Source organism: Echeneis naucrates, chromosome 4 (assembly GCF_900963305.1).
Source record: "Echeneis naucrates chromosome 4, fEcheNa1.1, whole genome shotgun sequence".
NCBI classification, from domain to species: domain Eukaryota; kingdom Metazoa; phylum Chordata; class Actinopteri; order Carangiformes; family Echeneidae; genus Echeneis; species Echeneis naucrates.
The window spans coordinates 2,002,369-2,028,414 of record NC_042514.1 but is presented as its reverse complement, the minus strand read 5'-3'; the positions used below and the strand labels follow the sequence as shown (position 1 = coordinate 2,028,414).

The following is a 26,046-nucleotide window of genomic DNA, read 5'->3' as shown; positions in this document are numbered from 1 at the left end:
TTGCTTGAGTTAAACTTCTGCTGTTGAACAGAGCTATAACAGCACTACCTTGTTTTTTGTTGTTACCTGTTTTACCAGCGGTGATCTGCACACACATACATGTTGCAGTTTGTGTTCACGCCTGCTGTGTTGCTGCTGCTCTCTCTCTCTACGTAGAGATACCTGAATGCTGAATTTCACTTTGTTTTACATTAATTTCTTGGTTTTATTGACAGCCAGTGTCTCTAAAATATTATGACATGCAGTTTATTATAGGCAGGGTTTTTTTTCTCCCCCTTTTCAAGATGTTCTCGATATTCTCAGGCCCGAATCAGTGATGTAATTCAACACATATGGTCAAAATCAGATCTAATAAGGTGTAACGTAACCAACAGTCCAATACATTTTTTTTTGCCAAATTCAGCAGCCTTATCTTTTCATGTGATTCCTCTTTTGCTATACAAAGATAATGGCACTAAATGTACTTTCTGTAGCAGAGGAACCTTTAGATTGAGAAAGATTTACTGTAGGACACACCCACTGTACGGTATGTAAAAGGAGCTGGTTGTGATTTGTCACAGGAATCTGCTAGTGTTTCTTATGAATGCCCAGGCAACCAGCTGTACAGCTGCTGGGGGGACTTTGATTTAAAATGAACAGCTGTAATAACAGTTGAATATCCAGACGAGAAGGCTCCTTATGGGATCTTGCATGATAATGTGGTCATGTTAGCATAAAAATTATAAGAAGAGACAAGCTGCTCTGCCCAATTTCCATCTCAGACCCAACTATAAAAAAATGAAGTTATGTGATAGAGTCTGGTGTATATTACAGTTCCAGTTCAACTTGAACAAACTCAATAATATTCAACCAGTTTATTGGGTTTGTGCCCATGAGTCAACAAACTACTGAAGCTTAAACTCACATTAAGGCTTTTCCATTTTTATCATGCCTTTGTTTAATCTTTTTAAAAATGTCTCCAAGTCTCCACATATTCAAAATCAGCTCAACCTCAGCTAATTATATATGTGACTCAATGAAGAGTCTGTTCACTGTAACAGGGGATAGTAGTGCAAAGAACAATGAAGCTTTCCTTATTTTTGAGATAAAAACTGTGTGAAACAGAAAAACCAAAAAAAAGTTCCTGTCATGTCTTTGGGTCGTTATAGAGCTGATCTGAAGTTTCTATCTTCATCTGAGCAGGAGTTCTGCTCATTCTTTGGAGCAGTAATGATGAAAAATCAGCTCTAAATATCTGATTGTCTTTATTCTGTCAACACAATAAACTCAGACCAACTTCTCCTTACTGAGATCGGAAAAATACAGGATATATAACGTAATATAGGAGTGTCCAATGTGGAGACATGACAGAGATGGAGGCTGAGAAGATAAAGTTAAAGCAAAGGGTCAGACTGATACAAACCTTATCTGACTTCATTCGTGAGTTTATCCACTAAAGTCAGTTTCATACAATAACAAATCAAATGTTAGAGAGAGCTGATTTTCTAAGGAATAAAAACCCCACGTGTAGCTCAAACCAATCTTGAGCAATAACGCTCTAAATACGATGTGATTTTTTTTATTTATTTTTTTATGCAAATTTAAATCATTAGGGTATTCATCATTTTTTACATTTTTATTTTGTGTATACATCCTTTGAGCTGCACCAAAGTTTCCTGGCTCTGCTGCTCGCCCCCCCAGCAGAATCAATGGAGAGTGACGGGCCAGTTTCAAGAGCAGCCAACAAGCTTAGACAGAAACAGACCTGAAGACCAATAAGGCCGCGCTCACTGGGCCGGCGTCACGCTTCAGGAGCCAATTCTACACTTTATTTAACCGAACGAGTCAATGAACTCCAGTTGTGCTGCGTGAAACTGAGCAGGTTGGGTGGCGTCGCAGCTCCGGGCCGGCGCTATCGACTTCCTTCTGGCTGAATGAGCCTCCCCAGATCCTGAATTATACTGACTCATCTGCGCTCATGGTAACAATTATGTGTAAGCTGAGCAGAAATTAGCACCTTCCGCGCACCAGAATTGCTCGCACCAGTGTGACATATTTTCACTCATCTTTCATGGACTTTACATATTTGCCAGTTTTAGTTTTTTTGTTTTTTTTTTTCCTGCTGCGTTTAATGTCGTTGATGTTTCGAGTCAATTGAGTTGAGTCACAAATGAGACTCCCCTCTTTGTGCTTTAGGCTCCCATAGGAGGAGTGTTGTCAGTGGTGGTGAGCTGCACAGCTGGAAGTGGGCTGACCCTAGTATGGCTGCAGGCTTGGCCCCATGCAGAGGGTCACATCCCTGTTTGCCAAGGAGCCTTTCCTTCTCGCTCTCTCCCACGGCGTCTCCTAATCACTGCATTATGAGAAGAACCTCCTCTAACTGCCGGGTCACAGCACATCCCACCATCCAGTTTATTCAGCCTCCCTCTGCCTCGTCTCACAGCCTTGTGCTATATGAACAGGGAGAGGTTTTGTTTTGTTTTCTTTTTACGTATAACATGGCGTTCCAAGCTTGGATAAAGTCTGCTCAGTTCTATGTCCAAGCATCAACATCAAAAGGAAAACAACCTGCAACTTCAGATCCCCGGTCTTTGCACCCAGTCTCGTTTTAGGCTGCCGTACAGACTGACTGTATGCTTGACTATATGGACCAAAGACATCTTGTATTTTATTTTCAAGGAAGGGAATGTGATTTTTGTGCTTTTCTATTGAAAGCAGGAGTTTTCCTCAAGTGACCTTAGGGAGTGTGGACTCATTTAGGTCCATACTGCAGCTTCTTCTGAGACATCTTAAGGACTGAACAGGCCTCCACAGACAAAGTCACGCTTGAGCCTCCATCCTTCATGTTATTAATCTGTCATAGTGCAGGAATTTTAATGGGCATACTTGCTTTTATAAGCTCCTGAGCCCCTGTGGGGAGTTGGCACATTCTTAAGCTGTCTTGTCATTGTAGCTTGATCACATGCAATGTACAGAATTAGACTCCATTGCTTATCAAGTTGTGCAACAATAGAAAACTTTCAAATGCAAATGAGTGAAAAATTGAAGGACCTTCTGTTGTAGATGACACAGTCCTCCGGGACAGCTTCAATGAAACGGGACACTACAAGTGTCTCCTGTTTATACTGCTAACTTTGGATTTTTGTCTGATCCAGATCAAATGATTGAATCACCAGGTATTTATTGGGTCCAGGTCAGATCAGCATCAGTGGAAATTTTCGCTCCTTCTCCGCACACGATCTCTGATCAAAGCGTATCACAGAAACTCCAGGTTTTTTTTTTTTTCAGTAGAAAGGCAAATTCAGTGAAAATGGGGTCAATCTGTCACTTTCAGTTGCGTTAAAAAAAAACCTGCTTATACTTGCTAATTTTGCTGTAAGAAGGGGTATTAGACTCGACTGGAGCATCAAACACAATCCCTCTAAAAGACGCTCCTTCATTTGGTGTTTACTGACGCATGCTGGTCCAAAATCTCCCATAGGAATTAATCTGAGCTGAGACCTAGTTACAGCAAAGTCTATATAATTCAGTGCCTGGTCATATGCAAATTATTTGTCAACACGCATGTTCTGTCGAAGATCAGTATTTATTAGGTTTCTATTTTCATTAGAGCAAACGTTACCTTTAACAATCCCCAACCCCCCTAATCTGTGGTTTTGCATGTTGTAGTTGACAGGTGAGGTAAAACTCTGAGACATGAATTTAGCTGCTTTATTGACAGCAGTGCCTGCAGCCAAAATCCTTAAAAACAAATCACGAGACCAGAGAACAGTCTCTCATTTGGTGGTATTCTGACTTTTTCTCAGTAATCTTGTTCAATCTATTACTTTTTTTTTATTATTTTTTTTTAATGGAGCTCATAATGTCTTCAACCACAAATATATCTGTACAGAAAGTTTAGCTCTATCCTGAACGAATAATGTAAATACTCGGTTTCTGAATAATAAGTTATAATTGTATGGATCAGGGCAGGGAGAATATCCAGCCTGAATGGGGGATCTTAAATCCAATCGGCTGGGCTGTGTTTGTGTAAAATGATAGACTAGTTCTGTAAACAAGCTGCAACAGAGAAGTATCATTGTGTTTCTTAGCTCTGCCTGTAATTACTGTGAAAACTCCATGAAGAAACCACACACAATTTCAGCTTTTAGCTCTAAAGCAGTTTTAAAAGATAGTGGATTCTGCACATTCAGTCAGGCATATAGACACAGAGGACCTATTGTACATGCCCTGTAATACTCACCAAACATCACATTTTGATTTTGATGCTGTTTCAGGAGTCGTGCAAACAAGCAGTGGCCTGAGCTGAAGGCGCTGCAGGTATTCTCTCAACAGCGAGGGCAAGAAAAACCAGTCACTTCGAACTCTGAGTGACAAAAACTCACCTTTACATCAAGTGTAGATGTGCACATCAGTCAGCGTGTGAGATAACTACCTTTTAAATTATTACCTAAGGGTTGCAGGAGAGCACCAGTCACGTTTTATTCTACATTTTACTCAAGGCTGTAGGTCAATCAGATAAGACACTTAGTTATTGAACTTGAAGACTCACCCAGCAACATTCAGTCGAGGGTGAAACGTGTCAGGATTTAAAATGTGCTTAGCAAAGTCGAGGTCTTGTTTTATATTCGATGTTGTTAGAATAACACGTCAGAAAATGGCATTAAAAGAATGTGATCTCCCCAGATGTTTTTAATCAGTCCCCGATCATTTGGGACAAAGACGACATCAAATACTAATCATGGAAAATTAGATCAGACTAAATGTGTTTGTTGTTCATTAGATCTACAGAGCATGACAGTTTTGGGGACAATTAAAGTGTTAATGTGTTTATTTATTGAGTCAGAACAAGCGGCGGTCTTCAGTCATCCATGTGATTAATGAACTTTAATGAACTATGTTTTTCATGTCGACTTTTGAGCACAAGCATTTGCCGAGTTAATCTGAGTGTTGAACAGCGCTGTGACCACTGCTGATGTTGTGGACCGCTCAGCTGGAGCTAATCTGATGTTCAGCATGACTTTTCTACACAGCTAACATTAGCAGTTAGAACAAACATTTAAACTTTAAACGTCCTCTGTTCCGCTCTATTGAAATGGATTTCAGAGAACTTTCTCTCATCCTCAGTTGTTTTTTTCTGTCCCTGGATGTCCTGCAGTGACTCCTTAGTTCCTTTTCATTATCATGGGACAAAAGAACGTTTGAGTGTGAGGTGTGAAAATGCAGAACTGGTTGCAATCCATTGAGACAGAGTGATAGCCATCCATGACTTCCTCACATGCTCCATATGCAATCAAATGGAAGGGTCGTTTTTTTCCTCACTTCATGCTGTTGAAGATAATTTCTAATCATGTCGAGAAAAGAAGTACCAACAGTAAAAATAAATAAATAGTGTTTGAAGCCAATCAACCACAAACGGTGCTGTTCAGCTGTGTAGAGTTTAACCTGCAGTAGTAAATATAAATGATGCTGCCTGAAGGGGGTCCAGCTAAGGAACTACCCCATGCCTACTTTGTTTTTTTTTTTTCCCAGCTCTACTCCCAGGTTTTTAAATAACAGCCTTTCACTCAATATTTTATTTACAGATCCTTTATGAGGATCTTGCAGTTCTTGGGGTCCTTCGGCTCGTCCAGGTGGTTTTACAAAAGGTTTACATGGTCATAAATGATGTTCCATAGATGGTTTTATGAGGTATCGAGTCATTAAAAAGGTTCTAGTGGTCTTTGCACGGTCCTTGGAGGTCTTACAGTTTCCTCTAGAGGCGTCTACATGGTCTTTAGATGGTTTTAATGGTCTTCGAGGTGACTGATTATTTTTTGTTGCTCTCTTTACCCCCCTTCAGCAAAAGACCAAATTTGGACGCGTCCTGTTGGACGAATGTGATTCATCCCTTCAGCAGAGTTAAGGTCGCTTGGAGAATTTATGACATGGAGCACTAAAGCAGTTTGGAGACACATGTTGGAACATCACACCTCCACCGCCTTTTGGTTTCTTTTCCTTTAATCTATCTGCCATCTGTATTTTGGCCCGGTGACACACCTGCCGTGTTGATTGGTCGTTTGTGAGGCCTTTAAACTTACACCATCTGAATAGTCTATGAGCAAACTCAAAGTGTTGCGCTGCTGCTGTTTGTGGGGTGTGGTAGTGGTAAATCTGTCACGGGCTCAGATAAGGCAAATCAGCCGTAAATCACTATGTGACAGTCAACCTGTATCGTAGTATTATCCCTGCTCTTCTGGTTTCATAAATTAATTCCTTTCACCTCCTTTGTTTTTTCTTTTCCAGTCCACCAGCAAAAAACTGTCCCACTTTATGGTATTTGCCGACCACCCCTTGCTCTTATTGTTAGAATGAAGGTTTTACAGTTATTGTGCTGACAGGCGGGCTGACTGACATGAACTTGAACCCAGCAGGACCGTGTAATTGTCTGACTGTTAATTTGCTCCTTATCTCTTGCACGTGTTAATGGGCTTCCTTTGCCATTTTTAATATCATGTTTCTTGCTTTTATGGGTTTTTAAAACATTTTTATATTAATCTAATCTAAGACCTTCATTTTAGGCAAATAAAAAGATTTTAGTAGAATTTAGCTTGTGTACAAAACCATTTAAAGTTTCATAAGAACTAAAGCAGGTATTAAAACAAATGCTTTTCTGATGTGTAAAGATATTCTGGTTAAACTGTCAGAAGTTAATTGAAAGTAGTCTGTGTAGACTCAGATATCTGAGACTGAGATTTGGAGTCAGGTCAAATTATGAATGGGTATATTATTAACGTCATGTGTTAGAAAATACCCAAAAGCTGATAAATATTTGATGTGGCTCAAAATGTTACCCAGCCTCAGCTGCTGTTTTGAAGTTTGCTTTCTACTCTCTAAACCAGTTGGTCCGGGTCAACTGGGGGGTGAAGCTCGTTTTCTACGGGTCAAAAAAAATCCCACTAAGACTCACTAACATCAGGCTTTTGTCTGCAATGAACAGATAACAGAGAAATCCGCATTAGTGGTCAAATAGACATTTATCAGCTCCTCTTTTCAACATTGACGTAAAGACAAAATCTGGATGAACCAGCTAGGATGCCTGTTGACGTGCTGTGATGCCACTGTACTTGTGTTGGCATCACTTCTGGCAGTTCTGCGTCTTTTGAACAATCAATCTATATTTATTAGCGGGTTTATCTGGGTGGGGGAAACAGCAACCTTGCCTTGTTCTGCATTGTTTCTTTAGGTTATTACCAGTTACATGAGCGTGTTGCCTTCTATTATAAATGCTGTTTTGGGTTTAGTAAGAAAATGCTCACAAGCGAATTCAGTTTTCTGTGAATAACATCCAGGCTTTTTAGGTAAACACTGATTTTGTTAAGCGTTCAGTTTGTCCCTCCTTCAAAACTGATGCATTAGCACTGAAATGTTTAGGTGGCGGCTGTCGTTTAAAATTACAATTGAACTGAACTTTTCACACAGTTGCTTATGACTTGGAAAATTGCCCCTGTGACATCTTGGTTTTACCACATCATGTCAGTTCTGAATAGTACAAGGCGATCTGGATTGTATCATCATTTCCTCTGGTCTTTCAGTGTGATTCAGGAACTTCCTCTCCCCTTTCATTCACATTCTCTCTCTCTCTTTCAGCATGTCTCTGTCAGTGTACACGTTTCTCTTCCTTTTCTCATGTTTCTTCTGTCTCTGTTTCCTCGCCCTTTAAAATGCAGGAACCCGTCCACAGCTTTCTACCAGGCTTTCCGGCCTAGCAGAATACGAGGGTCGAAGCCACTCAACGATAGGTATGAGCTTGGGTGTGTTCACATGTGAGTGTGTGTCTGTGGTCTGGTTTGGTCTGGACTGGACTGGCTGGCTAACCTAGACCCTGCACCCTCATCGCACCTTACAAGAAAATTAACTTGTTATTTTGCTCTTTGAACAAACAGTATGACGCCATCATGACTTTACTAGCAACAGAACACTTGCATTCAAATTCAGTTTTACTTTGATCAGTAGCTCTTTCTCAGATTGACCAAAGGTCTCATTATTCTTTTAAAAACTCTTTTGTTCACATAAAATGCCAGGCGAAGGCGGCAGAAGAGGGAACTGAATGTGCTGTAAAATTATGACGTGGTGGTTTTACTGGTATAAATTTATGCAATCAAGAATTATACTGTTGCATTCACAAACTGGCATGAATTAATCTTTATTTCACTTCCTCAGCAAATTTAAAAGAAAATGAGAGACTTTGGGGCTGGGTGTTCTTGCGACTGAAAGTGTGTAATGCATGAAGAGCGCATGGCACTGCAGGAAGTGCCCATAAAGCTCTGATCTGGCCCAGTTTCAGGGCTCTGTGATACCTTGGAGTATATCCGTTCTGCTGGTCACAAGGAAACTCTGCTCGGGTTTCTCTCACCCGGCATGCTTGCAGCACAGTGCCAGGGGCTTTTAGCACTGCAAATAGTAGATCACACTGAGATAACATGACAGAGGTTGTGTTAAATGATGTAACATTCTCTGAAATATTTATTTTAAAAGGAATTCTTGCTTTAAACGTCAAAGTTCTGAATCAGCAAAAGTTGGACGGTGACAACACTCATCTTGGTTGTTGGGACTTTTTGTGTAAAATGCTATCACTCAAATAATCTTGACATGCTGATGCATATCCCTTCATCCATCATCTTTGTCACTGTAGGGCTGTTAGTTAATTAATGTAGTTCAAAATTAACCTGTAAATAATTAGGCAAAAGAATTTGGTCTGGCATATAAGAGGCACAAAAATAGAAGTGAAAAGTGAGCCAAAAAACCAAACAACCCTATTATTAAACTGATCGATAAAGGCAGTGGAGTGCTTTTTTTTTTATCCTCATGGGCAATTAAGAGTCAACTAATTAACATAATGTGCATGTGTTTGCACTGTCGGGGGAATCTGGAAACCCTGTGATGGGGAGATTTTGCACATCTACATGTGTTGGGCTTGAAGTGATCAAGAGATCTATTTGTGATGAACATTTCATGATTTAAATTTTACATTTTGCTTTAAAAACTGAATCATCTATTGTGAAAATAGTTGTTGGCTGGAACCCTGGAGGGTTTAACTGAGTCATTTCCACTTAAGTGTTTGTCACAGTAGATATTGTGATAAAGCATCTGAGCACCTGCTGAGAAGCATCATGATTGTCAGAAGATGAATGGCCATTGTTTGGATTGGATTGTTTGTTTTTTTTGACTGCCAATTATGTAATATTCATATTCGTCACAACAACTTTCTGTTCCCATGTGGGTTGTTGTGGAGGCTGTTTGAGGTCTTGATTCTTTGCCATGGATGTCACACACATGCCACATTTGAGTCTTTTAAAGTTGAATCAGCGTTTAAAACGTTGCAATGCCGTCTGAGCCAGCAATTCTTAGTTTGGGTCCAAAGACTCTGGGATCCTGTTGAGAGCCGCAGGGCATCACTTCTGTGTAATCTGCCAGATTTTCAGCACAACAGGACAGTTAGTAGTGAGAGTCCTGACTCAGCTGCTCCGATCCAAATGATTACTACATCTTAGATTTGCCCTTTGATTAAAAATGACCAACAGTGCTGCACCAAGGAAAATTACGATAATCTATTTAGAATTTTATTACATTTTTATTGTGGTTTCTATTGAGGGATGTCATGTAACCCGCACCTTTTTTTCCAATTATTGTTTTCATTGCTGCAAACAAAAGTGTTAATCTTTTTCAGTGTTTGATTTATGTGACTAATAAAAACATATGTGACATGGAAATGTACTGTAACTGTCACGAGTCGAAGTGTGTGAACGTGGTGCAGCGTGCTGAAATGCATCACAGACCTTGATCCAAAAACACAAAGCTGGTCCAGATGAGATGGATGTTTATGTGAAATAGTAGCAGTTGTGCAAGTGTGTAGTTGCTGCTGGCGAAACATCCAGCCCTCCTTTTTGTTCTCCGTCCAGCTCATGTTTGCCTCCGGGCTCCGTAACTCATGGTGAAGTTTTATTCAAGAAAAGATTCTCAATCTCACCGCAGGTGAACCTGAGGGAGCCGCCTCATTCCAACTCCTTTTGACCTGCGCCAACTCTCCGGCAAGGTTGGGCTTGTTGGTTGTGAAGGACACATGATTGCAAACAGTTTGAGGGCTTAAAGAAGCATTCCTAAAAGTGATTGCTTTGTGGAAAAAATGTAAAACTTCAGCTCCACATCTCTTTGGCACAAACATCCAAGAGATTTTTTTGACCAGTTTCTTCTTTGTTGTTAGCATCAAAACACCTACCTGTCTGCCGGAGCTATATAGGGCTCAAATAAGTCATAATGTGATGAAGTCAGGAATAAAGTATACATTTTAAACCTGATCTCCTACAATTTTTTTTTTTATTTGTCACTGTAAATAATTACAGTAAAATTTGTGCAAAAATGATCTTTCATGAACATGTGAGTACAGATTTTAAACAGAGAAACATACATTTTTAACTCTCCGTTCAGCTCATGGAAGCAAACGTTCCTCCAAATATGTCGTGGTTAAAGCTCCGCAGAGGTTTTTCTCCTTACTTACTTTAGATAATGACTGAAGGTAGTTCAGATCTGGATCAGTCTGACTGATTGGAGCTCTTGCTGCTTTGCTTCTGTGTCTCTATCCCTCCATTCTCATCCTCCATCTTTGATAGTGACGTTTAGACTCACATCTCTACATCAGACGCTCCTATTGGCTCTGGTGGGTGATGTCACAGCCAATCGGAGAGTCTCTGGATCAGTCCTGCCCGTTTCAGAATTAATTGTGTTGACAGAATAAAAGCAATCAGATATTTGGAGCTGATTTTTCATCATTACTTCAGATCAGCTCTAGAACAATCCAAAAACATGAGAGGAACTTTTCTTTGGTTATTCTCATTTAAAAGAAAAGGCCTCGATGTGGCTCTCAACGGGCTGAACTTTTGGCCCAGATATTAAAGCAAGCGCGTGTTACGGTGTTACGGGTGTGTTACGCTAATGTGTCACACGTTATGGGAACCTTTCCCACTTGTTTGTTTTTGTATTTGCACTCACAAAAGTGTTTCTTTAATTACTGTCATTCATTCAGTGTCAGTAACTTGTGTTTGAATTCTCTTCTCCTGCAACTCTTCACCTTCACAATCTGATATTTCCCACACGTTTACCAAGCAGATGAACAACCACCTGTACAACAACAGTAATTAAAAAAAACAAAAAAAACAAAAACATCTGAAGCTGTAAATCGTGACCCTGATTCGATCCCATACATCTCATTAATCTAGTTTGGACTAACTAAATTAAAAGTTTAAACACCTCGGGAAAGCAATCTGTTAATCTGCTGAACGGGCTCATTGTGTGGCCGTGATCTGTCCCCAGCAGCAGCGGTCCGTTTATTGCCCACCAACTTTATGATTACAGACAATAAAGAAAAGACAGATTTATATTTGGATGGGGGGCACCAGATCAGCGACCCCACGCTTAGCCACCGAGGGTTATTTGCCTCCAGACCGGGTATGCAGCCAGTGTTTATGACATAGTAACAAGCATTTCATTATGGGGAGAGTTGAATGTGCGAAAACTGCAATTTAACTCTTGACATCCCGACAAGCTGCTCCAGTGAGCTCCCCAATCGGCTTATTTTTTGCCTCCATGCTGTATCTTCTACCATTGAACAAATACTTTTTGACCTGCCTATTTACATAAGCAAAACATGCATACAAAAAACATCAACAACAACAAAAACACATGCAATTGCCAACAGGCTGTGAGGCATATCCTCAGTGAACTCAGCGGTTGTACAGGAGGAACCTCCCTGCAGCCAAATGGATAACTGCAAATCCTTGATAGACGTGCCCTGACATTATGTTCCCAGATTTAACAAACACCTCTTAAACCCGAGATCACCATCATCAAAAAAGCCTTTTAACCCGCCTGCGTCACAGAACTTGTGGCTGAAAGGTGGCGCTGTGTGGTGGCAGCGTTTTCATCCTGTCAAATTTATCTTTGGAAACTTCGCTGACACTCGACCTTTTTGTTTATCTATAAAAAAAGTTTGCTTAGCACACATTCGGCCTTTTCAGCATAGTGTTGCTTCACACACGGTTATAGGCATGGACACCTGGGAGATACCTGATATTACCACAGGCTATATTAGCCCACGGTTATGTGGGGTATGTTAGCCATTAAACAGCCATACTGGACTCGCAGAGGGTCAAATGGCACAAACATGACCGACCATGACAACTTTGAATTTCACATTTTTCTTTTAAGTTCATTTGGCTCTCTGCTTATTCTTACTGTTGAATGATCAGATGATAAATCTCTCTGTCAAGTACTAAAAATGTCCATAAAGCATTTGAGCAAACCATTAATTACATTTTTTTTAAACCCTTTTAGAGCCACATTAAGAATTTTCTGATTTTCCTGATAAAGTTGTTTTTGTTTTTTTGTTTTTTAAAGAAATCTGTATCAGCGCCTGACACTGGTCCGACCCAGACCCTGTTGTTCAGAGAGGACGTCCAGATGAGGCTGGAGACGTTAACCAGCCTCATGGGTGGACGCAGAGCAAAGGGCACATCTGAGATCTGATCCTTTGAGACCACTTTCAGGGTCACATTCAGTGTCACTCCGAAGGACCGCCTCCTCTGATGTCATGTTTTTTCTTCTACTCCTCTGTGTTTCCCCTGATTGATTAATCTTTGGCGACCCACCACATTAACAGCATTGACTCCATTGATTTTTCCTTTATTTTATGATTTATTTATTTTATTTTTTTCCTTTCCTGCCTTTCCATTATTTAAAATGGATAAACTCAGTCTCAGTGCGTTCATTCATTCCTTTGAACAAACACAACAGACCTGTTTGTCTTCTGGCTAAAAACAGAAGCAACTCATTTGATCTGTGCCAACAGTAATGATGTTCCTGCTTATTTGCGTATGGACCGCAGACCTAAGTGGTCACTCCAGATGTGTATGGGGGGGACGTGTCCTGACTCCAGGTGTGAACTGAGTTGTCCACGAGCTGCATGTTAATGCTGGGGTCTGAATGCGGCCTAACCCCTTGATCCTCTGATAAATGCTCCTGAATAGAGAGGCTCATTAACAGAGAGGTGCCAGGATTTTCCCATTAAAGCCCCGGGACTATTACTTTTAACACATTCCAGTGGGGGTCTGGATCCACATTGAGCCAAATGAAGTGGCGCAGACTCAAACCGCTCAGGGAGGCGAAGGAAAAAGTAGTGAAATGTGATCTCCGGGCTCAGGATCTGGTTTTTGTTGAGCACCATTTTGACTGTGATTATTTAAGGCTTCAGGCCCCCCTGCCCGGGGTCCCCCTCCCGTGTTTGCACATGGAGTTTGATGGTCACATTACGCTGCAGGTCTTCATCACTTCTTTAAGAGCAGAGATGGCTCCACATCCATGAACAAACATCCCTGCTGGCAGTTATTTTAGCCTCTAGACAGGCTAAAACAAGACCCCACCCCCCCACCCCAAAGCCGTTTAAATTCAGACTGATGGCGAAAGCTCATCCATTGTCCGTCATCCACCCAGAGGTGTCAGTGTCTCGGCGGAGGACGGGACTGGCAGTCTTTCGACACCTCACGAAGGGATGTATGCAAAACAAGGTGACGTGTGTGCACAAGTCCAGGGGTTACGTAAGAGGCTGGGGTGTGAGTGGGACAGTTCCTCTGAGCTGTTTACTGTTAAGCTTGGTGGCAGCAGACATTCCTACTCATGATTCTGATTTAGTTGTGGGTGAATAAAACTTCCATCCCCAGAGGAGGGCTCCCTAAAGTCTGCCTTCTGTTGTTTTGTCACTGTGGTCTCGACAATACAGCATCCCAATAATCCACCATACGTGGAGTATCCATCACATGCGTTGTGCGTCCTGCAGTTGTCGTTATTGTTTGTACCTTTTTGGCACAGTAAGGTACGGAGGCAGTTAGTTGAGATTCTTCCCTTTTCAGATCTGATCCCGTCTTTGGGGAGTGTCAAGTGTTCCTTTCAAATCATGTTTCTCACAATACTCATGTTGTGGGTTTGGATCATGAAAAGTGTTTTGATAGCATTCCGAATTCATCATTTTACCCAGGCTTCAGCAGAAATGTCCAGATAGTAAGGAAAGTCCTATGGAGGTTCATCTTGAGTCTTGTAGGTGTTCAAATCTGCTATTAGTGGGTGGATTTAGAGTCAAAAACTGTCATTTTAAGTTGTTAGGTTGTATGTTTGGTTAGCTAATGGGCGAGGTAGTTGACAGATGATGATTTCAATCAGTAATTTAAAGTAAAAATTACTCCCATGAGAAGGTTGAATGCTATTCTTGGTCATATATGATAATAAAACATAAAAAGATTTCCTTCTTTTGAATTATTCAAAGATGATTTGATAACTGCTGAAAGTGTTGTCTTCAGCGCAAATACCTGAAGAAGTGAAAAATAAATAAGCTGAGACGGGCTTTAGGAAATGATTGGGTAATTTACAGATCCTTATTCTTATCTAATTTTCAATCTGCAATTTTACAGCTAAAATGTCTCCTATGTGAAGATTTAATGCCTGATCTGATCTAACAGTAAATTTCCTGCTTTTCTTATTAATTAAAGCATTATGTAACTCTGTAGATCCAGAAAGAAGAAGCCGTACCATTGTTTTCATGTTAGGACATATAGTCACACATTCATTTAAAAAAAATTAGCTCTCAGCGCTTTCACATGAGCCATTTTTTCCCCCCAATACTGTACAAAAATGTCCAGCTTTAGATTTAAATAGATTGAAACCTCTCCCATCCCATAAAACTCCATCGTTACATCTGTCCAGTTTTTTTACGGCCGGTCCAACAGGCGCCATCCACCTTTTGGTCGGAGCCTTTTTACCCCCTGCAAGGAATATATAAATGACTTTTAATCTGGTGAATTAATAAAAGATGAACCAATGGTGAAAACAGTCATTATTTGCAGCCCGGTGAATTTAAATAGCTGTAGGAATAAATAAATAAATGAAGAATAAAGAAAGAATTAATGAGAAAAAGTTTCCCCAGCAGGACTCTGTCTCATTTATCTGACAGGTAAACATGAGGAGCTCACAGATCGCCTGTTTTAAAAGCTCCCTTGTAAAAATACTAGTCTCTTTGTTTTCGGAGGGGGATGTTAGTGTTGGCTTGCTTGCTTGCAGGTTCAGGCAGTTGTTGTTTTATGTTTTCGGTCGTTTAAATGGAAAAACTGCTCTCACTTCTCTGTATGTTTGAGGGAGTTTCACCTTTTTAGACGTCAACTAAAAACTCCAAACTGTGAGTGAAACTTGTGGGTGGTTTCTGCCTCAAAATGGACGGAGGCTTCTTTCTTGCTTATTTGGGGCCACAACAATGAGCTCATTGTGACAGACGGGGAAAAGACCGACAGGCTGGAGCTGCTGCTCTCCAACCGCTCGGAGGCTCTGCTGACCTCGTCTGCTGCAGCCGCTGAACTGCACCTTGAAAGACGAGCCGCCGAGCTCCAGAGCTGCACGGCTCAACGGTGAGTCGCCGGTGAGCGCGCTCCTCTGTTGTTCCAGCCTCCCCCGCCCACCGCCAACCGCCCTCCAGCTATTGTTTTGAAATACGCTCACAGAGGGAGGGGGGTTATCACTGAGGTCTAATTTATTCAGCTGCCTTCCCCCGCCGTGAGTGTTTGTTTGCTTTGGGCCGGGGACGTGTGCCGGTGCATCTGTGCCCCGTTGGAGAACCCCGGTGGTTTTCGGACGTCCACGAAACATCATGTGACAAACTCTGAGAGCTGGAAGGGGACCTCGCTTTTGCTGCCGCACGTGTCTCATCACATACGGAGCTGCACTTTTAAGCCAGGTTCACCGGTCAGAACAGGAAACGGAGCTGTGCCTGTGGACCGGACTGAGCACCTCGCCAAAGAGGCGGGCCGTGTGCTGTCCAAGCACGATGGCGGCCCTGTCACAGATGTCTGGGGCTGGAGCTGCTCGCCCTCGGGGGCCGGAGGTGTCCAGAGCTGGAATGTGCTGCCATGTGGTCCTGCAGACTTTGTTGAGGGGAGGGAAGTCGAGGTGGTGGACGAGAAGTGCTACAGTCTGCGGGGAAGGCCTGTGTTGAGGTTAACGCAGCCAGCGGTCCTTATGTAAACCGCCACATGTCGTCCTCAGATAAAATGTACAGCCTGCTTTGTTTTACTTGGACTCAGAGTAGCAACAAATTAAATTTCTGTCTCCCTGACAGATCTCCATCTTGTTTGTGTCCAACCTGCCTGTCTTATTGCTGAAAACAAAGTCCAGCCTCATCTCGAGGACACACGCCTCCCTCTTTGTCCCAGATGTGTTAACAGCTCAGTTCAAAGGGAGGAATGTCTCCTCCTCACGTTGTTTATCAGCCCTCACATCACAAGCCTGAGCTCATTGTGGAATGTAAACTTGCTTGCTCCGTCCGTGCCGACCTGAACGTCGTCTGTGGACTGCAGTTGACACATGTTCAGCTTTCTCAATAATTTCGATGACAGGGTAGAAACGGTATTAGTAGGAATGGGAGAGAACAGGAAGTATGAAGTAACGTAGAACGCTGAATTTCCCTCAACACTTGGGAAGCACACTCTGTAGATTCAGTGTGTTTCACCGTGGACGTTAAGATCAGCCACCGTCCTCACTTCCCCTCTGAGTTTCTGTCAGTATTATTCAGTTAACAAAGAAGGACGCTGCCGCCTCACTTTTCTTTTTGACAGGTCAGCTGCCTGTAATTGTGTTAATAATGACATTAAAATGACCCAGAATAGTTAACATGGCTGTAAACCGTTGAGGAGATGACACAATTAAATATCCGAAACAGATCTTACACAACAGCTGCTGTCGTCACTCTTTGGAGACCCAACAGACCCCTTTTTGTTTTTGATTATTATTTGTATGCCCTGTGTTTTTAATAATAATGATGATAAACTCAGGAGAAAAGAGACCAGGGCACACTGGCTGCCTCCTCATTAAGGCTTAATGTTGGAGTAATTGGTCCTGGGGCTCAGAGAGGGGCGGGGGCAGAGGCTGGCTCCGCCCTCCCTGTTTTTCCTCCCCATGTGACCGAGCTCTGTGTAAAGACTCGGTCTGCTCTCAGTCAAACACACATCCGTGTGTTTGACACAGAAGAGCCACGATGCGCTGCAGGATGAGCTACAGCCTGCCCTGCTCTCCGGGGACTTCACCCACATACTCGGGCCGGCTGCTGTCCTACCGGTCCAGATGTGTCAGGTACGGTCAACCTCTGCATCCTCCGAGCGCTCTTTTTTTTTTTTTTTTTTTTTGTGTCTTACTTGTCCTAAATGAAAACCTATTGGTGTGTTTCTTCACCCTGGTCTCCGTTGGATGCCACCGTGGGGGCAGTTGTCAGCCAATCTGCCCCCCCTAGCACCACCAGGCTTTTGGTGTTTTGCGCATCAGCTGTTCCGTCCTGTTGGTCCTCTCTCTATCTCTCTCTCTCTCTTTCTCTGACTGGATGTAACACACCAGCAATGTTCCCCCACAAGGGGGGCATCTGTCTGGTGTTTGTTTGTAGTGTGAGACCCCCCCCTTCACCCTCCCTCCACCCTCCACAGCGCGCAGTACGTGTGCTCCGGCACGCATGGATGTGTGTCTGTGAATAAACGCTGTGTAGCCTCCAGATGAAGCTGCTGCTTCATTAAACTGTATGTCCTTTGTTTCTGTTTGGTATTTAAAATCAATCTACAAGAAATTTTTTTTTTAACTTTTCCAAGTTGCGCAAGTTCCGTTACGCACGCAGAAATTAGAATTTCCCAAATTAGGAACCTTTCGAAATCCTCACTGTATTTAATGGAAAGCTGATTTTTTCTTATTTACTTTTGCTTCATCCTTTTTATATCATCATCCATCCCTCCCACCTTTCACACCATGCGGGTGTTTTTCTGTTTTTCCGTCCTTGGCGTCGCTTTATTTCCTCCAAAAGATTGTTTTGCTGTGTACGGTTTAAATGTCAAACCTTTCTGGGTCTCTCTGCACACCGTGTTCCCTCCCCGGTGTCGGATCGTGCCACAGCTCCGTCTAGCGGCTCCGCAGCGCCTCGACCCGCCCTCCTTTATTTCCCCCGTCGGAGGAAGATCCGGGTGGATGTGAAGACCTGCAGAGTCCGGGACTTTACCGGGTTCTTCTGAGGTTGAGTGAGTCTGACGGCGTGTTGTTGATAAAGGGGGCCGTTGTGTGTTTCTGTCGGTGGGGGGAGGAGGAGGAGGAGGATGAAGGTGCTGGAGCTGCCCGGAAGTGGTTTTGGTGGCAGTTTAAACAAAGAGGCTTCATGTGTTTACAAACCTGCTCGTTTTGGATAAAGTCTGGTTTATCTGAGCCTGTGAACCGATCCCAGCCCCAGCTGATATGGTGAAATCTTCCTCCGGAGCTTTGCTAATTATTATTATTTTATTATTGTATGTATGTATGTATGTATTTATTTATTTATTTATTTATTTATTTTTTTTTTGTGGTGGGGGATCATTTTCTTTTATGATCAGACTGATTCTCCCCAAAGAACCTTTAACTTGGAGATCAGCTCCACATCAATGTTATTCCAATCTGAGAATCCTTTTTTCCTGTGAGGTTGCCTGTTTTCCTTCCTAATCACAGTCCGGCACCTCCCAGTTTGAGCTCTCGTTTTCAAACGGAAGAGAATATCTGTATTGTCATTATACGTTGTGCTCAGTGAAAATCTGAGGAAATAAGAACAAAATTGTCTACATCTTTCTAAATTATACTCACACAATGGCATCAGAAACAAAAGACAACAAAGAAAATATCAAATAGCACAGTAGCAGGATGTGTTGTCCAATAGTGCACATGTTGAGACGTTAACAGAAGTGTTCAGGTCGATGATTGTGTAGTGCCCTGACGGCCCGAGGGGCGGAAACTGTTTGTTAGGCCGGATGTGCGGCTTTCATCGACCTGCAGCGCTTGCCAGACGGCAACAGGTCAAACAGGTGATGCGCTGGATGGGAGGGGTCTCCAATGGCGGTGGACTTTCTCGGGCATCTGGAGATGGCGAGTTGTTGTATACTTGTGTGTAATCTTATTTCTTCACCTTCATGTTTTTGTCTTCATTTTGAGTGTGACGTCACACTTTTTCCTTCAATAAGCTGAAGCGTTGGCCCATCTGTGACGTTTCCTCTTGAAAACGTCTGTCTGTTTTTGGGAAAGAAGGTGCCTGTTAATCTCATTCTCGAGAAACTGTCAGACTTTTATTTTTTTTCCTTTCACACCTACAGCGAACAGTCTGAGGTCAAGTTTTCTCCCTAACTGCAGCAGTTAGTGGAGCTGACATCAATCAAAAACACTCCGCAGATGACAGATCGCTATCTTGGTGGTAACTTAAGCTGTTTTCTCTCCACAGTGCATCCGGAGCCAGCGTCGTCGCCATCGACAACAAGATTGAGCAGGCAATGGTGAGTACCACCACAACTCTGAAATGTGGTCATGTGACACACATTCAGAATGAGATTTCCTGCAGCTAATCTCTGGTAACTTTCTCACAGAGGATGATGATACTAAAAACCCACTTGGATGAACATTTCATGTAATAATATGTGAGAGATTCCCCTACATTCAGTTCTGTTGAATGCTACAGCATTTCCTGGTTTGAATAAGACGACATTAAGTCTGACCAGAAAAGTACCCACACTTTGATTCTTTTGAAAATGAAGCTGTAAAATCCCCAAAGTCAGGATACCTCAATGCAACAGAAAAATAAATAAAAAAAAATCCTATTCAAAACAAAATGTGGCCATTTTCTAAATCAGCTCATTATAGACGTGATTCAATGAAGACTCTGTTCACTGAAAAAGGAAGGATCTGCTCAGAGTTAAACTGATTAAAAATTAAAAATAATAATAAATAAGAGAAGTTGAACACAGAAAGTTCCTCTCATGTGTTTGGGTTGTTTCTGTCTTTATCTGATCAGGAGTTCTGCTCATTAATGATGAAAAATCCGCTTTTTTTTTTTTCTGTCAACACAATAAACTCAACAAACTGGAAGTTTGCTGCTGAAGTTGATGTGAGACTGAGGTTTCCTTTTTCCTGTGTTATCTCAGGACTTGGTGAAGAGCCATCTGATGTATGCCGTCCGTGAGGAGGTGGAGGTGTTGAAGGAGCAGATCAAGGAGCTGTACGAGAGGAACTCTGTGCTGGAGCGCGAGAACGCCGTGCTCAAGTCCCTCGCCAACTCGGAGCAGCTCAACCAGTTGTCCAGTCAGCTCAGCCAGGGCGGAAGCAGCACGCTCCAACACCCGCTCGTCACAAACAACAACACCACCTCCTTACCTCACCACGAGGGGGGTCAGAGCGTCTCCCATCAGCCCAACATCACCTCGGCGTGATCCCCCAGTCCACACGCCCAAACACACACCTTCCAGGGATGGGAGTGGGAGGTCCTGTCAGAGAAAGACAACAACTACAACCGTCCCCTTAGCTCCATAAAGCAAACGGCTCGGCGCCGCGTCCAGTCTGTTCCATTTTAGGGAAAAAAGAAAAAAAAATCAATCAACGGCGACATCTTTGTTTACCACAAGAGCCATGCTTCAGTGTGTGCACGCCGCCGCCGCCGCCGCCGCCGCCGGGCCTTCGCATTATATAGACACTGACCACGCCTCCAGACATCTTATTCTGGCCCTGCGATTGGCTGCATCACCAAACTGCACGCTGTTCTTGTGCAGGAGAGGAGGAGGGGGGGTGTCAAAGGTGCACAGAGAGCTCAACACATTGTGGCAACAAGCGGCGGAAGAGGGGGGGCCAGTGTGGCGACAAGGGTCCTGTAAAAACATCCAGCGGGGGGGCGTCCACAGCACTCCAGGGCTGGAAGACGGCGAGCACCCCGGCCTTGTTATATGCTGCAACAAAAGCTTGTGTTGTTTCTTCGACAGCCACCGTACTTTGACATGAATCATCATACTTTTTTTTTTTTCTTTTTTTTTTTTCATTAGTTCAGTTTTAGTACTTGCGTTTATTTATTTCAGGGCTGCTATTTTCATAATGTAAATGAACAATGCCATGGAGATACTTATTAAAAACAAAAAGAAACCTTTCTCTTTGGTCTTTTGGTATTTTAGAATCTGTCAGGTATAAAATTTGGCAGTCTGACACAACAAATGTAGATCTCGATAAGTAGGCAATAAGTTCCGTGATAGATCATTTTTCCTCTCATGAAATAGTGCTAACACTAAAGCTGAGCTTGCATTAGGTGACATCCAGGTTGAATGTATATTTTGTAAAGTGTAAAGTATTAAAGAGCGAGGAGGGTTTTTACAGAACGCCTGTTGTTCAGATATGAAATATGTGACGGGATGTTTCGATAAAGAAAATGATTGAATGACTTTTTCTAGACTTTCTTTGTCAAAACAAAAATATTGAAAATAATTTTTTTTTCCGTGGGGGGGAGGGGGGGGATTTGGTTGCTGGGATGAAAAGCTGTGAAAATTGTTCAACCTACTTTATAACCAAAGATGCAAAGCTGTGTAAGTTTGTTTTTGTTTGTTTGTGTTTTGTTTTTTCCTCCTGCCCCCCCCATTAAAAAAAAATGCACAAATTTTTTTCTACTCTCTCCATCCCCATATTTTGTTGCTGTTTTGCATGTTCTGCATGATCTATAATCAAACCACTTTCTTACCTCATGTTTTTATCCAGCACTCTTATTTTTCTGTCGAGTCTGTGAATGATTGTGAAAGGAGAGGAAAAAGGTAAAAGGAAAAAATCATGAATTAAATATATATATACACACACACACACGAAGAGCTGGAGGGGAAAAGGGCCTCGTACAAAACGTTAGCCAGAAAACGAGCCATCTTTTGTTTTCATGTGATAAATTTCATGAGCAGAGAAAAAAAGGTTTTTGTTACATTGCAGCTTTAACATATTTAATGAAAGCTGCATTTAGAAGTATATATAAAAAAAAATCAACAAACAACTAAACAATATCAAAACAAAACAATGGATAATATTAAATGTTTCACACTTTGAAGATGGAACCCAGTGGATTGTGTATGAGCATATTATGGGATGTCCTGTCTGTGTCATGTCTTTGTGCCTCCTGTGCCGTCGCCTGCTGTGGTCAGGTGATCCGGTTTCTTTATCTGTGGCTTAGAACCAAACCAAAACGCTTGGTAACTGTACAATCAGTCATCTTTTACAGGATGGACTCTCTTTTTCTTCTTCTTCTTCTTTCTGTTTGCAAAACGGGCTAATTTCTTCTTCTGTTGTCGTTTTTCTTCCTGATTTTTTTTTTTTTTTTTTGCTGTTTTGAAGGAGATGCCGTGTACATGCCAAGTGTACTGTATGAAAGTGATCACTGAGCCTTGGAGGAAATATCTTAACGATGCCCTTGTAATGTGCTGTTCAGACAATTTTAGTTTTCAGTCAGAAATAAATTACTGTTTTATTAAGAGACCGATTTTGTCTGTTTTTGTTTCCTCATTCTATCTGAGAAGATCCAACTTTCTTATGAGCAACCCAAAAAATATACATTTCTTGCTTTAGTTCATCGTGATAATGTAAAATCCTGTATAGTGCCTGCTTTTATTATCATATATTATTAAATTATACTATCTTTGATCTTTCAAGTAATTTATTTAGTTCAGTCAGACAACAAATTGAAGAAAACACCAACAACAATTAATGGCTTCACTATCATCTCCGTCCAGCCAACTCAAACAGCTAACTTTTCTTATCATGCTTGTGTGGAAAGATGACACAAATCCTCCGAACTGTGGCATGATTATCAGCAATCTGATAACATCTGTTTCTGAGGAGAAGGTCCAACAGCAACAGGTCCAGGCAGGCTTACAAAGTTTCATCTCCTGCATCCAAAAACTGGATTTCACACCTCGAGTTTAAGTTCCACGTCAGTCTTTATCATCCCTCAAAGGGAAATTTGATTGGCAATAATAAATAAAACGTGCGTACGACATAATATACAAGAAGACACAATCACACAATAAAACAACCATAAAGATAAGATGAATATCTGTCAGGCTATCTGAATTTAAATCTTAATAAAGTGCTAACAGGTAAAGGATCGTTGGAGATGATGTGTGTCTGAGTAGGCCAGGAAAATGACACTTTTACTGTCTGTGATTAATTCAATTAATGATAGTAATCAAGAAGAGTTTTTTTTTTTTTAATGGATCAGGTAAAACGATAACGCCTTACATTCATCCAACACGTTGCTGCGGTTTGGAAACCAAATCAGTTTTACTACATTGTGTTTCTGTCTGCAGGTGCCAGCTGACTCATCACATTTGGGACAAGCTTTTGTTGTTCCATCCTTTCAAACCATGACTATTGTACATACTTTTCAACTGAAAGAAATTAAAAACCTAATCACAATCATAACTTATGCTTCACTGACAGCAGCAGGAGCCTGAAGTGTTGAGTTTCACCACAAATATCCTGCGCACAGTGAAGTCAGCAGTGAGAGACGAAGTAACGTGAAGGAAATAATCAGCAAAGTAAAGACAATAAAATATAAACCAATCAGCCAAAACATCACTAACCACCTGCGAAATGGCTGCACAACCCCATACACACCGACGAGCCTTGACCCTTGACCTTCTTTAGACTATGTGTTGGTCCAGACCCCTGCAGAACAGGATCATCCCTCAGAACTGCAGTTAGGTCACGTTCTCATGCTTGATCATTTTTTCTGCTTCAGCTTCCGGACTGAACGTTCCTCCGTCCATCTTCTACGCTTTTATCCATCCAGGGGCTGCAGCTAACCAACCACTCCGGCCAACAGGCCTTTGGATTGGGGACCATATGAGAACCCCCCCTCCCCACCCCACGGTCATGAGGAGAACGTTCCGACCTGCCAGAGCTGAAATACTCAAATACTCACAGGTGCCACCATGTGAATCCAGTGTCCCCCCTTTTTTTTTTTACAAAGTTACTGTTATTTGTTATCCAGACAAAAATGAAATGGCAACAATGACATATTGTGTCGTATTGTGTGACATGAACAGAAAAGAGGTTTCAGAAGACACAAATTCCTCCTGGCTCTGTGCGAGGGTTGGCTTTTTTCTCTCAATATTCTGAATCCATGTAGTTTTCATGAATATGAGAATAATAATAATAATGACTTCTGCACGGAGGCACGACATCAAAGATCCAACCATGGAGGCAGATTCAAGCTCCAACTGGAACGTTGTTGTAGAAATATCAAACCAGATGATCCGGCCTTGGCATCACTGACAGGTTTTACATTTGACCTACTTGCTGCTCATTGTTCGTGTTCATGCTGCAGCTTGTCCACAGCTGTGGTACAAACAGGGAGTGTCCTGTACGTCACCTGACAGCTCACAATCATGAATGAAGGATGTATACAAAAAGATAAAAAACAAAAACATCCCTATAACGTGATTATCCGGTTGTCCTGACGCATTCTGATTCATGCAGAACGTATGACTCTCTCACAGCTGTGGGATGGACCTGCGTACATTTATCTACACTGAGGATTTACATTTGTTACTACTTTTTACTTTCCTCACAACATTTAAGAGCAATAAATACCTTTTACACACTAAAACTACAATTATATTTAAACTTTTTTCTTAATTGCACATTTTTGCTGAAAAAATTATATTAATACTACACAGAAGCCAAAATCTAAACAGACAAATAACAACAATTTAATAATTATATCATAAAATAACACAAAACTAAATAAATAACACTTTTATATTTTACACTTGTGCATTTTAATTACTTTCATTTTGGGGTATAATCAAACCAATTTTACTTGATCACATTATTACTTTCAGCTGTAAGCAGAGCTGAGCACCTGCTGCCCCCCAACACATCTGTGCTCCTCAGTAAAGCATCGGAGTTCTTCCTTTAACGCTTTAATGTTGTTGTGAAATGAATTCTGGAGAGTTTTGTCATGATTTCAGAATCTTAAATATTTCCAGAGAAGAAAGGAAAAAGATCACAGATTATCTGTGGCAGAAAATATCAAGCCAGAGAGGGGAAGGAAGTGTTGTGTAACCTCAGTGGAGATTTATGCTTTGCAGGAACTGACCACAATGTGTGTGTGTGTATGTGTGTGTATGTGTGTGTGTGTGTGTGTGTGTGTGTGTGTGTGTGTGTGTGTGTGTGCGTGTGTGTGTGTATGTGTGTGTGTGTGTGTGTGTGTGTGTGTGTGTATGTGTGTATGTGTGTGTGTGTGTGTGTGTGTGTGTGCGTGTGTTTATTATGAGAGGACAATTACTCACCATTCAGTCATCTGCAGCCACTCCTCCAGATCACTGTATGACCTGTCTGTTAAAACTGTGTTGACTCACCACTGCCATCAAGTGATGATCCTGAATCATGTGACTTTGTGTTGGTGGAGACAACAACACACACTTCAGGGTTTCGGTGCCCTCATGTGGCTCCACAGCTGCAGCAGACACAACACTTCTGGATGTAGCACAATAATGGAACCCACCAGATTTGACTAATTAAGGCATTTTAAAACTCACAGAAAGAAATTTTAATCTGTTACATTCAATAAAATATTAATGTGCTGTAGATTTCCCCAAAAATCTTACCCAGAATTAAGATTTCTCAAAGAATCTGCCCTGAAAAAGACCGTTCAGAGCGACGGATGGATTTTAGTTAGACACACAAAGCTGCAGAGCTCGTATTTAATGGTCATTTCAACTCTTCAGACAATTATTGACCATCCATTCTGTGATGTTAAAGTCTGGTAACAACAGGGTGAGCTCAAAATGAATAAATGTAAAGTCAAGAACCATGTTTGGAAAAAAATCTGATATATATTTACAAAATATATATCCACATACAATTACATTTCAATAAAATCTTTCAGTTAGATTACCACACCTTGAAAATACCTGCCCATTTATTTTAAGGTGATTCTATTTAACTTTGGCTACTAGACTGTTTGTTTAATAATATTAACAACAACAACAACAATAATAATAATAATAATAATAATAATAATAATAATAATAATAATAATAATAATAATAATAATAATAATAATAATAATAACAGGGCCAGCAGGTGGAAGCACTGACCAAAGTTTATTCTGATGTTTATTATTGCTCAGGGTCCACTTTAGAGGGAAACGTG

At 41.6% G+C, this 26,046-nt stretch overlaps 1 protein-coding gene across 2 annotated transcripts in view; it reads left to right on the top strand.

The window, feature by feature from the left end:
• The window catches only part of tsc22d2 (TSC22 domain family 2), a 34,801-nt gene extending 12,439 nt beyond the window's left edge, over nt 1-22,362 (top strand). Inside the window, exons 2-4 of one of the 2 annotated variants that reach the window (XM_029500388.1) lie at nt 7,689-7,760; nt 19,319-19,370; nt 20,016-22,362. In XM_029500388.1, coding sequence (XP_029356248.1) covers nt 7,689-7,760; nt 19,319-19,370; nt 20,016-20,300 — 409 coding nt within the window. In that variant the 3' untranslated portion in view covers nt 20,301-22,362. The remainder of the gene's footprint in view (nt 1-7,688; nt 7,761-19,318; nt 19,371-20,015) is intronic. The other variant, XM_029500389.1, reaches the window with a different exon arrangement.
• Nucleotides 22,363-26,046: the final 3,684 nt, after the last annotated feature.